Genomic DNA, 13198 nt, shown 5'->3' with positions numbered 1-13198 from the left:
GATGCAGGACTCACTCTCCCCACCTTCTCCCTCCCCACACAAAGGCTGCCGAGGTCAGGGAGCACTCGAGTCCTTTCTGTCTCCTCTGCCCGCCTCCATCACAGCAGAAGGGCGGAGTTACAGACCCAGAAGAACGAGGAGCCCCCCACCCAACGAGCCCCAGGTTCCCCCTTCCGTGCATCCCAGGACTTCTGGGGGGCCCCTGTGGACTAAGGGAGGGAAAGTGCCTTTTGCATCCTGCCGCTCCTGAAACTCTGCTCCCTACCCCCAACCCCAGGCCTTCAAATGCCTTTGCTCTACTAAATGCAAATGGGAAGGTGTCCAGGGGCACTGCCCACTGATCAGGGTGTGAAGAGCAGAAAGAGATCAGTTAGCCCTCCTCACCCTGCTGCCCAAACCGCTGCGGGACCGCCTCGTTTCCAGGACCCGCCCCACGGGCCCACAGCTGCCCTCCAGACATGACGCGGAAGACGTGGAAGAATGCTTTCGTCCAAGGAGCCGTGTGCGCTCAGGTTTGGCCGGGATTTGCCACCATCTCCTCTGACCAGCCTCCCCCCACAACATCAAGGGATTATGAGAACAGCACCGTTTTTTGGAGTGTGTTTTTTAAAAGGGATCAGTCTAAAGGACTGTGAAGTTTTCACGCTACTTGAATGGATACAGTTGAAGTACAAGAGGGGTGTCCCCTGCGGGCATAAGGGGCTTTCACCTAGCATGTCTCCTGCCAGCTCACCAAGGGACCTACAGGAGACAGGAGTGTAGGGATCCATTTGCACAGACTGAGCCCTGAGCTGGGATCTTTCTGTTTCTTTTGGTCCCTGTCCCCCAGCCATGCCCCCAGATACTGGTTTTTCACACCAAGAAGTCCCTGGAGAACTTGAGGTTGGCAGGGCCCCACCCCTAGAGATGTGGTCTTGGGAGGCCTGGAGTGGGGCCCAGGCAATGCATCTAGCTCTTGGAGGGTCAGAGGGCCTCAAGGCCCAGGCTGGGGGCTTCCTCCTGTCCAGAGGGTTCTGGGACTCTGCACGGAGATGCTCTATTGTCTGGTGATCCAGCCACACAGGCGGGATGGGCATGTCCTGCAGCCTCCAAGGAGGGCTGTCCCTCTCCAACGGCACCCCTGAGTATGCCTGTTCCTGGTCCCTTATCTCAGCCCACCCCAGCCCAAGACTGATCAGGGAAGCATCCTAGTCTCACACATGAGCCCAGGCCTGGGCAGGTCTCCCAGCTCCGTTTTCGTTTGTCCGAAATTACAGTTTCCTCTGAGTCTAAAGAGGCTCGGGCCCCATGAGGGCTCCACGGAGTGCACGTGGATACGGACGCATCAGATCATCCCTGTACAGGAAGAGAGTCCCCTCCGTTCTTCCCCAGATGCGGAGGGTGACTCGCTCTGAGTCACCCAGCTTTCCAGGCAGTCGGGCTCACGCGCCAAGGGGCTCAGGGTCGACCTCGTCCCTGGAGCTCCCACAGCCTACAGCTCCGGCCTCCTGGGTGACCGCCGGGGCCATAGTTCCTTGAATGCCAGGGGGGACGTGCTCCAGCCCTTCATTCCCTCATCCTTCTCATGGTTGTCAACGTACGAGGCTTTCTGCTGGAAATCTCAGCAGAGTGGCTTCAAACCCCAGGTCTGCGCTCCTCTGCTTGAGCATTTCCCCCATTTTATAAATCAACCTCATCCTTGGTGATATTTTGGATTTTGAGATACTATTCCAGCTAGAAATGTTCCGTCATATCCTTTTCTGAGGACCAACAAGCTTGCACATGGGACAGGGTGACAAGACGCTGATATTTACTGGCGTTGCTGACGTCATCTGTACGCGGCCCACAGGTGCCCTGGGCGAACCCTGCGCATTCACAGCTGTGTGGAATCTCCGCGCACACACGGAGGTACCTCTGCGGCACCAGAGATCGATCTGACCGGGTGGGAGAAACACGTGTGCTCATGCGCAGTGGCAGCCCTGTCCACCGCCTCCCAAGGCTATTCGCGGCGTGGCTGATGGTCGTTCTGCCACTCCGTGAGGCTGAATGAGTCAAGCCCTGACTCAGTCCTACACCCGCATTCTGTGTGTGACTCGGTCTCGTGGAGCCTGAGCCCCAGGTGGGCCAAGACTCTGGTAGGGAGAGGACAGATCCAAAACGGATTTCAGAAGGAAAGCAGAAGGGTTGGGTTCTCCATACGGATGTCCCTGGAAATGTGACTTTTAAGAAGCCTGTGCACATGCTCACGTTCTCTGAAAGAAGGGACATTTTTCCTTAGAATCCAGAAGAAATAATAAACCGATTCCTAAAATGTTCCTCACCAGTTATATAGTTACTAAAATTGGAAATTCTACTCAACTTTTAGAAGAGCATGTATATATATATATATATATATAGGATCATAGCAGGAGAGAGTCTAAAGCTGAAAGGCAGTCTTTACAATATTTGAGACTTCATCCTCTGGGTGATATTTTTAAAAAGTAGAAAAAGAGTTTTTCTATAAATGGTTCAGGCACAGAGGCAGGCCTGCTTGGTCAGCCAACACTTGCCACTTAATTAAAAAAAAAAAAGAGTAAAAACCCAACTGATGCCAGAGGGTTACTGTAAAGAGCACAAAATCACACTATATGACAAGCAGGTGATCTTATTACACTCATTCAGCCTTGGCACAAAGCAGGGACTTTCAAAGCTCTTATAAGAACAAAGAACGTGACCAACAGATCTTGCCCGTGCAGAAGGAAAAACAACTTGAGGTTAAAAAATACTAATCATAAATAAAAGCAAAAGTAAAACAAATGCAGAAAAATACTTGCTTATAGGCATAAAATCTGCTTTCAACAAGACAAGCGTCTCAAAGGACAAACTGAACACAACACGAAGAAATCACTGAAAATTGTCCAACAAATTCACAAAGAGATGCTCAACCTCCCCAGCAGTCATGCAATTTAGATTTAAAATTCTGTAGCATTTTCACCCCCCAGACTGACAAATTTAGGGGAAAAAATGTGTTGGTAAACGCAGGAGGAGTATGGGTCCTCTCAGAGCCCGTCATAGTGTTAAGAATGGTCTTTCAACAACATGTCATCAAAAGCCTTCCAAATGTTCAGACCCTCTGGGCCAGCTACTCTACTCTCAGATTTATTTTGAGGAAATGATCAAAGATGTTCCCAAATGTATGGAGATATTCACTACATTATTCATATAAAAAATGGATCATTAATGAGGGGGCAGAGAAATTATGACATTAAAAAAAATGAAAGTACATTGAAAGGAAAAATCTCTCCCTTCATTAAAAAAAAAACAAAAAAAAAAACCACTGTAAGATGTAGACTAGTGAAAGGAATCCCCCGTGGGGAGGAGAGAGGGGCCAGCCTGGGCTCTTCACACCGCCTCCCTGCCTCTGGGTGCTCCTGCTCCCAAGCAGGCCTGGCTCATGGGCGTCTGGGCCACCCACCCTGGGGCTGCTGCCAGAGGGGCTGAGGCATACTTCCTGGGAATTTTAAGGGAGTCTAAGATTTGGGAATTTGTGATTTTTTTAAAAAAGATTTTATTTGAGAGAGCACGAGAGAGAGAGAGAGAGAGAGAGCATGAGCCGGGGTAAGGGGCAGAAGTGAGGGGAGAAGCAGACTCTCCCACTGAGCAGGGAGCCCAACGTCAGGCTCGATTCCAGGACCCTGGGATCCTGACCTGAGCTGAAGGCAGACACTCCACCGACTGAGCCACCCAGGCGCCCAGGACTTTGTGATTTAGAGTACTTTAGAAATGGCAACTACAACTGAAGGAAACACAAACACTAAATTTTGGCATATTTAAAGATCAAGCCTACCAATTTTCTCTTCTTCCCCATCAATATCCTCTTTGCTGGTTCCCTTGGTGACAGATTTAAGGCTCTCAAACCTTGAGATTGGGGTTTTAAGGTTTTGTCATCTTCAACAGTATTGCATAATTTATAATTTGTTATGCACAATTTGGTGGGAGGGAGCTCCTACAACCTCTTCCTGAACTTTCTCTCCGTGAAGGCTCTTGCCCAATCAGGAGAGTACAGAAGTCCAATTCAAAGTCTCGCCTTCAGCTTGCAGGGTCAATTCCAAACATTTCCTCTAGGTGCCCTTCACACAGCCCTGGAGAAACTGGCAACTTTCCATAGCTCTCTACACGTAAGTCCCATAGGCTTGCGTCGCTGGGTTCTAATCTCCACCGAAACATAATGACTTACGTGTGCGCGTGGGGGGAGGGATGGAATAAATGAACGGCAGGCGTTAATTAAGCACCCCCCCCACAAACGTACACATCACACAGATACACCGCACACACACCCACATACATGCCCCCACTCTCCTCCCCCACAACTGAGCCTCCTACAGAGTTCCTTCAGAAGAGGAAAGATGTCTTAATATAAAGGAATACAGGGGATTTTAAATACACTATGTAAATGCAAATATTTTTGTATAGTGCCCCGCTGTCATTTCCATTTCCCTTTTCAGCAGTTTACAAGTGTTTCAGCTGTAGCTACTTTAACTACAGACTCCTTGCTAAGTAAATCCCTTTGTCATGAATGGATTCTAAACCCCCAAGAAGATTAATGACAGAATCACCTGAACGCCCCAAAACACCAGTGGGTAACCTCAAAGGACGACACCGAAGTGATAAAACAGTGGATATTTTCCCCTCCCATCAGAACAGATTCTTCAAAGAATCCTAGATGATCAAGTGATCGGGGAAATGCCATTCGAACACGGCCAGTCACCACGGCCACACACAAGCCAGGGGACCCACAAATCCCGCCGTGGCTTCTCTCCCAGCTGACAAGCCACGCTGAGCTGGCGGCCCGCGGGCCCCGGCAGCTCCTGCACGCCTCCCGACCCCCGTCGGATGTGGCATGGTGAGTGGTGGGCTCACATGCTGCTGGGGAACGGGGGCTACCCAACACCAGAGCTGCACAGAGTCCCCCCGGGGCCCCACCTTGCTGCACCGGCGAGTAGGCATTGGTCAGGAAGCGGAAGTGCCCTTTGTTGTACCAGCAGATCAGAGACATGTTCCCCTTCATCTTGATGCGGTGCTGGCCCCGGGCTGGGGGGGTGGCCGGGTTCGTCAGCATGGACAGGGGCAGGCCGGTGCAGTCACTCTTCCTGGAGCTGAGCAGGCCGCAGCAGTAAATGTCTGTGGGGAGAGGGACAAATCCGTGTCCACACGGTCACGGACAACCCGCCGGCATGAAGGACGGGACCACCCCGTTCTGAGGCTGATGCTTGGGAGACGGGCCCCCTAGAAGTCCCCGTAGAGGAGACTGCTACAGTTCGGGGACTTCTATTCCCGAAGGTGCTGTCTCTCCCAGGACTTCTGTAAGTACCTGTAAGATGACACGCGAGACCATCGCACGAGCAGTGAATTGGCAGTACCAACAGAAGTCTCGTCGTTAGAGCGCTCACAGTGCTGAGCATGTGCACCTATCATCCCATCTGCTTCTACAAACTTCTGGAAACTTCTACACTCAGGTTATCCTACCCACATTACAGAAGAAGAACTACAGCTCCAAGAGGCCCCCAGGCTCCCAGCCAGGAGGGCAAAGGCAGGGATTAAGCACAGGTCTGCCTGCTGTCCAAGCCCCTGACCACAGTTATGACCCCCTAACACTCTGGCCAAGACTGGACCAGCCAGGGGCCCCGCCCTGTGCTTGCGTGCACAGTACCCAGGGGCAGCGTGCAGGATGGAGCCCCCGTTCCCTTGGAGGTAAGTTAAATGCAGAGGAAAGAATCACCAAACAATATGTGCCAGGCCAACATCCTGCCTCTCAACATAAAGCCTCTCGAGGGAGGGGTGACAGTGTGGGCTTTAATGCACAGAAGTTTCCATGGGGGCAGGAAGGATTGTGAGCACAGGCCAGTGTGAACAAGGAGACCTTGCTAAACTCCGCCCTGGGCTCAAGGCCTTTCCTGGCCCTCCCCACGCACAGGCCTGCCCCACTGAGTGGGCCATGGGGAGCCTGCTCCTCCCTGCAGCCAGCTCCAGTCTGGATGCCTGCAGGGGGCGTGAAGTGGCCCTTTTGACTGAAGTCACTGGGGACGGTCTCATCCCCGGGTCTTCAGTGAAAGACTGAAGTTCACCGAAGACTGACACCCTATCGTCAGTAAACTGAAACATTCTGTAACCCGTGTGCATACTTCCTTCATCCCTGCCTCTGTACCCCAAGGCAGTTCCAGGTACCCCAGGGCTTTATGGCCACACACCCACCCCGGGACCGGACCAGGCGGGCAGGGATGGCAGCCCAGATTCTCACCACACCCTCGTTCTTCCCGTGTGGCTGGTAACACACATGAGGGCCAATTGTCTCCACCTTGACTTCCACGGCCCCTCTTCGCATAGTCTGAGCTCTCCACCCTGAGTTCTCCCCACCGGTAAACCCCGAGCCCTGTCGGGGCCTGGACCTCGCAGAGGAGTAAAACCCAGCAGGGCCAGCAGAGCACCAAGTCCAGGGGCTGCTTCATCCTTGCTGTGGCGGAGGTAAAGGTCAGAAGGTGTTGGCTCCCCCCCATGACTCGAGAGGATTTTAAGGCCAGATGTCTGATCCGTTGCTAAGCAATAGGTCTGCAATTCCAGTGGCTGCCATAGCAGAGCAGAGGCTTTTTATGTTTCTCCCGAGTGGACTAGATACAAATCCCCCAAAAATGGGAAAAGCAAAGGATAAGCAGTCTGCTCTCAGGCTCCCTAACTCAGTCCAGAGCTTTTTCTCCAGCCCCCATTTCTGCCAGAGCCACGAAGGTTTCCCGATCTTTCAACCGATGAACAAAGCATCTCAGCACCAAGGATACTAAGAATTTTGAGGCCCACTGCACTGCAGCCTGTATTAATCTACATAATTCTCTGTGACGTCCTTGTCAGCCGGAGGGCCCACATTATAGGTGGGGGTTGAGTCCAGACTTCCAGGCCTTCATAGGAGCAGCATCTAGGCGCTACAGAGCAAATGTGTATGTTCCCCCCAAATTACTCCGCTGAAAGCCTCATGCCCCAGGGGAGGCTGTTAGGAGGCGGGCCTTTGGGAGGGGCCTGGGTCATGAGGGTGGAGCCCTCGTGAATGGGAGGAGTGCCCTCAAGAAAAGGGACCCCAGAGAGCTTCCTGTCGCTTCCATCACGTCATGGGAGGTCTGCAACCTGGAAGAGGCCCTTCTAGCACTGGCGCCCTGATCTTGGACTTCTGGCCTCTAGAACTGCGAGGAATAAATACCTGCTGTTTATAAGCCGCCCAATCTGAGGTACTTTGTGAGAGCAGCCCGAATGGACTAAGACACCGGGAGAACCCCTGGAATGGCCCCGGTCTTACAAGGAAGGACACAAAGGGGCCCCGGGCAGAGCGCAAGCCTGTGGCAGGCGTGCCTTCAGATCTCTGGTGCCCGGTAGGGTCCAGGTACGTGGCAGGCACAGCACGGGCTGAAACTGCTGTGTTCCCTCCTGGCCGTAGCGGTCTATGGGCCATGCTGGTTGCTACGCACCTGCACCCCCCAGGCCTCCCCACCACTTCTCCAGGGGGGCAGCGGCCACGCTGGGACCGGCTCGCCACACAACAAACCTTGCTTTTCCAGCTCCTCAAACAAGGTCAGGCTGGTGATGCTGGGCCCCGTGAAGATGATGTAGTTCTTGCCCGCTGCGTTACGGCACAGGCTTCGGGCCACCATGCTGTGCAGCTGGGGCTTATTCTTCAGTGCGTCCAGCCCATCGGGGCCCCCGCCTTCCTTCAGGTGGACGTAAATCTTGAACAGAAACACACAGGAGTCCGTGAGCTCATGGAGTGTCAGGCTGGGGCCCAAAGCTTCGGGAAGTACAGGCTGCCCTCACTGGGCCAAAAATGGGTGGGAAAGCCACCTCTCCCTTGAGCCACTGGTTCGGCAGCCCCTACCACCCCATCACCTCCTCAGCCCGCAGAGGCCCCAGGTCACTCCCAAGGCCACCCTGCAGCCTAGGCAGCTGGTGGCTCTGGCCAGGACTTCGAGGTTTGGACATGTCAAGGTAGAGAAGAAAAGGGTCAAACTATTACAAGTAATGAATCTGGCAGCTGGGGTGAGTGCAAACACACCCCCCAGTTCGGAAGCATGGAAGGGACTTCAGTTTACAATAAATAAAAGTTTAAGACTACCTTACCTGTAGGGATAAACTGGTCCATGTACTTTCCATTTGAACACAGTTGTTTTTTTTTGGGGGGGGGGGAGAGGGAGGAGCAGAGGGAAAGGGAGAGAGAGAATCTTAACCAGGCTCCATGCTCAGCACAGAGCCTCACGGGGCTCAATCCCACGATCCCGAGATCATGACCTGAGCCAAAACCAAGAGTCAGGCGCTTAACCAACTGAGCCACCTAGGCGCCCCTGAATACAGCTCTTTAATTCACAAAGTCCATCTGTATTTACTGTTGCCCTTATTCCTTACAGAAGCCACCACACGGGCAGAAGAGGAGTCAGGATCAGGGATTAAAAACTCACCTGAGGTGCTAAGGACCAGCAAAGAGGACGTGCTGGGATTAGCAAGCCATGTTTACACTCTTTGTCCCATGAACATCTTCTAGGAACATCACCAAAGGGGAAATCAACAGGAAATGGGAATGGATTCCAGAGTGCGGTCCTCCCAATGACTGACCGAGTCATGAAGAATTTATCATATGGGTACCAACTACCGTTCTCCTTAGGGAGAAGAGTTCTTCTTGTGGAATGTTCTAGATGCCTTTACTGGCAGCACTTCACGAGCTAATGGTGCTCGCCTGTGCCTGTCAGGGGCCCCGGGGACAACAGAACTGCCCAGTGCAGGCCTGTCCATGCAGACAGCCCGTGATGCTCTGCTGTGAAAAACCAACATGGCCCCAGGGAGGACCCAGGCCTGTCCACAATACCCGTCCTTGGTCAGATGACTTGGATCATGCGCAAAATACAGGGTCTGATGTTCCTGAGCCAGATGAGGAGCAGGTGAATTTAAGTCTAATTCCAAAAGAAGCTCATCTTCTGAGGGCTGGTCCTGTCCCAAACACTCCCCTGAGATGTCCTCAGCGAGGACCCTACTTTCTTGCAGCCTCGCAGGCAATGGCTTGATGATATAGAACACCTTTTTAGGTAAGTCTCTGACATTTCATTTTGGGATCTCGATGCCTTTTACTACCTCAATTCCCAGAAGAAATTTCTTTGATAGAGAAGCAAACACAAGGATAGAGAAGCCAAGCTCTGCCTCTGTCACACGTCACCCGTGATTCTGGCTGAGCCAGGACATTTCTCAGAACCGGTCTTCCCTCCTTCAGCAAGGCCCAATTCTACTACCACGGGTTTCCGCACCCACTGCTCGGATTCATACTGACCTCTCCCAGATATCCTACCTGAAGCCCCACCGTACCCACACTGGGCGCTGTGTATCCTGAAATCCACCTTAGGGACAGTTAGTTTTGTCCTACGTGTCATTCCAAAGGAAATCCTCCAACCAAACCCCGGGTTGTCACTAGGGAGTGGGATGTGTGTTGTGGGAATCCCTCAGGCCCAACCCTGATGACACCACACGTGGTTTCCAAGGGCTTCCCTGAGGCATGGGGGCGGTCACTGGCTTACTCAGCCCAAGGCAGGCAAAGTTTAACAGGACTACGCGTAAAATCCTGCAACCCAGTTCAAAAAACAACTGCATCGAGTACAGGATGCAAAAAGAGTGACTGAGCAAGAACAGTTTTAGAAAACAAACACGAAAGCCTTTGGAGATGGTCACTGGATACCATGACCAGCCAAGTTAACGGGACCCTGGTTTGTTAATCACATGGGTGCTGACCATCTTACTCTTCTCTGGCCCAATCATAATCAGTTCTTCTAGATGCCACTTTTTACAAGGTGTTAGGAGAGGGGTGGTGGGCTGGTGGCTCACTCTGCTGGGCAGCCATCACAAAGTACCACAGACCGGGCAGCTTCAACAACAGAAAGGCACTTTCTCCCAGTTCTGGAGGCCGGAATTTTGAGTTCGAGGTGCGGGCAGAAGCCTCTCTCCTTGGCTTGCAGATGGTCATCTTCTCCTCCATGTTCTCACATGGTCGTCCCTCTGGGTCCTCATCTCCTCTTCTTGGAAGGACACCAGTCACATCAGATTAGGGCCCACCCCAATGACATCTTTTTAACGTTAATTAGTTACCTCTTTCAAGGCCCTATCTCTAAATATAGTTACATTCCGCAGGACTGGGGGCGAGGACTAAAACACATGAATTTGAGGGACACAATCTGGCCCGTTACAGAGGGGATGACGCTAAACTTGAAGGAGCACAGGAGTCCAAGAACCTCTTCTTTTGGCCAGAGAGCTGTCTTGTAAAATGACGATTAAGATCTTTCTAAGGCAGAACCCAGGTGAACGACATAAAAATGGCTAGAGAACACTCCGTTCAAGCATCAGAGCCCCCGAACGGGTGGCTCAGAGAGGCTCCAGGCCAGGCCCAGTGGGAGGTTTGCACAGCTAACCAGGGCTGGGCTTGACAGCTGCTGAGGTCCCTCCCAACACTGAGATTTTCAGATTTCCTTCACACCCTTAGCGTTTAGCTGGGTCTGAGCTTCAGATGCAGGGAAACATGTCGGGGTCAGAGAGAAGAGAGCCACACATGCACCAACCTCAGGTCCCCCAACAAAGCTGCATAGCAGACAAGGCCCTCCCCTCATACACGTGCAGCCCTTCATTCGTGACAGGATGAAAGACTGGCACAAGCAGGCTGAATCCTATGTCAGAACAACACTGCCCTGCTTGAGTCCTGACAGCAAAGAAAATACTGATTATCTCCTGGGTCTTATAATAACCTAGAGCGGATCACGTCTTCCTGATAGTTTCTTGCCGGGAGCTGTCCCGGCTGGGGCGCTGGGTGAGCCAGACACTCATCTCTGCATCTGCAGCACTAAAGTAAGTCCTTTGGGGGCGCCTGGGTGGCTCAGTCAGTGAAGCGTCAGCCTTCGGCTCAGGTCATGATCCCGGGGTCCTGGGATCGAGCCCCGCATCGGGCTCCCTGCTCAGCGGGGAGCCTGCTTTTCCTTCTGCACCCTGCTTGTGTTCTCTGTCAAATAAATAAAATAAAATCTTAAAAAAAAAAAAAAAAGTCCTTTGGAAGGCGGATCGTCCGGGTGCCTGGCTGACAGGCTTCAAAGCATGGTGTACCTTCAAAATGTCATCTCTTTGATTCCCAGACTAGGTTCAGTTGCTCAGACTGGTGTGCTCTCCCTTGCTCTTTGCATTCTGGAAGCGTGCACATCCTTGGGGTGGGGCGTGGGGTGGCACGCAGGGGCTGCCCGGCCCTGCCACGGTCCTGCCGGGGTGACACTCGGAATGGAACCAGAGGGCCTAACCAGGGAACCGAGGACCTCTCACATGCGCTCGAGGAACTGGCCACTTCTACTCATCGCAAGACAAGTAGGGAAACATGATGCAAGTCGCTGAAAGCGAGGGAGGTACTTCCCAGCTCAGCCAAGGCAGAGGCGGCCAAAGCATCACCAGCAATCTGCAACCCTTCCCAGTAACCAAAGCTGGAAGCCATCCATCCACTGAGATCACCTCGAAAAGCAGCTTCCCCACTTCCAGGGCCGAGGGTAAGGTGACGGGTGCCACCATCGGTACAAACGCCCGCTTCTCTAGAACCGAGGTGGTGTCACGGCTGTGTTGTAACTTTCACGGGCCCTTTTGCTTCCGTGGGAACTCTCTTCCTCCATACCAAAACTACATTTTACAACCGCACTGGGGTAAAGACAATTACATTAATAGGATATGTTAAAGCACCTTCTTCAACTTGAAAAGTGGGTTTTTTTTCCCTTCTGATTTAAGGGAAACAGAAATGCTTTCATGTTTTCGTTTTCCCTGAAAGCATTAGGGGAGTAATTAGGAGAAGGTGTGCGCATACCAGGGACAGCAGTCTTTTGAGTGTCTTAGAGTCCTGCCTACTACCCACATACTGCTTCAAATGCAGCATTTCTATGGACCCGAAGAACTCCAGCACCATCGCTGATAGATGGAGTGCTGCTCCATCTTATTAAAGCCAGCAGAGTGCTGACGATGTCAGCTGTAGTCCCCGGAAAAGAGATGGATTTCAATGTACCATGTATGTGGACCAACAGCAGCACCATCTTCCCTACACCCGAACCCCCCATATTGGTGAGAGACCACTCGTCACTGCTGGGAATGGTCAGCTGGTACAATCCTTTCTGTAGAGAAATTCTGTAGTATGAGTGAAAAGCCTTAAACACACTTAGGCTATTTCACTGATGAGTTCCCCTTTCAGGGATTAAATCGAAGGTAACAATCAGAAATGCACCCAAGACCATATACATACACACACACACACGAGACCATGTTTCTCTGATATTTTTTACAATGGCAAAAAAAGAGCAACAATCTGGGGTGTCTGGGTGGTTCAGTTAAACATCTGACTCTTGATTTTGGCTTAGGTCATGATCTCAGGATCGTGAGACCAAGCCCTGCGTTGGGCTCTTCGTTTAGTGGAGTCTGCTTCTCTCCTTCTCCCTCTGCCCCTCCCTGTGCTCTCTCTCTCTCTCTCAAATAAATAAATCTTTTAAAAAAATTAGCAACGACCTACTAATTACCTCACATGAAAAGGAAGCTGATTAAAATTATCATATGCAGGTATAATGGAATACAGTGCAATGTTTTAGAAATCACAATCTAGAAAAATTATTTAGTAACATATTAAAAGGTTCATAATATCCTCCTAAGTGAAGTAATGAGATTATAAAATGGGGTGCTGTGTGTGTTTATATAGATATGTTGACTCTATCCTCAAGGGGCTATTTTTCTATGTTGGAATTATAGACATTTTGAAATGTTTGTTTTTAGATGCCCAACATGTAATACAATTTCATCACAAAATGACTAAGCATCATTACAAAAGAACTTCCCTATCAGGATTCTCAAGCACAGGTGCATTTGGAACCTGCGGTATTTGTTTCCCAAGACAACCCCGATCGAAGTCAGTGGCCGTGAAGAGACCCTGTGCTAATAAGCACACGCATGCAGAGGGTGACCGTTCTCGGTCACCAGGGGCCAGCTTCTTGCTCCCCTGGGAGATACACGTTTCCCCAAAGGCCAGTGGCATGCAGTCCTGTTACGCGGCCATCCTGGAGTTGCGGAGCTTAGTCTGTGCACACAGGCATATCCTCACATTCTGGCCAGTCTCCTCCCAAGGAGCAGGTGCTCGGCCGCTCCATCACAGGGGCAGGGGAGAGGTACG

The 13198-nt window shown here is 51.7% G+C and overlaps 1 protein-coding gene across 6 annotated transcripts in view; it reads right to left on the bottom strand.

Annotated features, from left to right (window-relative positions):
* The window catches only part of PGBD5 (piggyBac transposable element derived 5), a 107128-nt gene that overhangs the window by 8422 nt on the left and 85508 nt on the right, over positions 1–13198 (bottom strand). For all 6 annotated transcript variants that reach the window (XM_073879071.1, XM_025850868.2, XM_073879067.1 and 3 more), the window contains exons 4-5: positions 7544–7724; positions 4942–5139 (exon numbers count right to left, since the gene is read on the bottom strand). In XM_073879071.1, the coding sequence (XP_073735172.1) occupies positions 4942–5139; positions 7544–7724 (379 nt within the window). The remainder of the gene's footprint in view (positions 1–4941; positions 5140–7543; positions 7725–13198) is intronic.

Source organism: Callorhinus ursinus, unplaced genomic scaffold (genome assembly GCF_003265705.2).
Source record: "Callorhinus ursinus isolate GAN/ISIS: 27379988/994484 unplaced genomic scaffold, GSC_fseal_2.0 scaffold32, whole genome shotgun sequence".
Classification (NCBI taxonomy): domain Eukaryota; kingdom Metazoa; phylum Chordata; class Mammalia; order Carnivora; family Otariidae; genus Callorhinus; species Callorhinus ursinus.
This window is presented reverse-complemented; position numbering and strand designations above follow the sequence as displayed.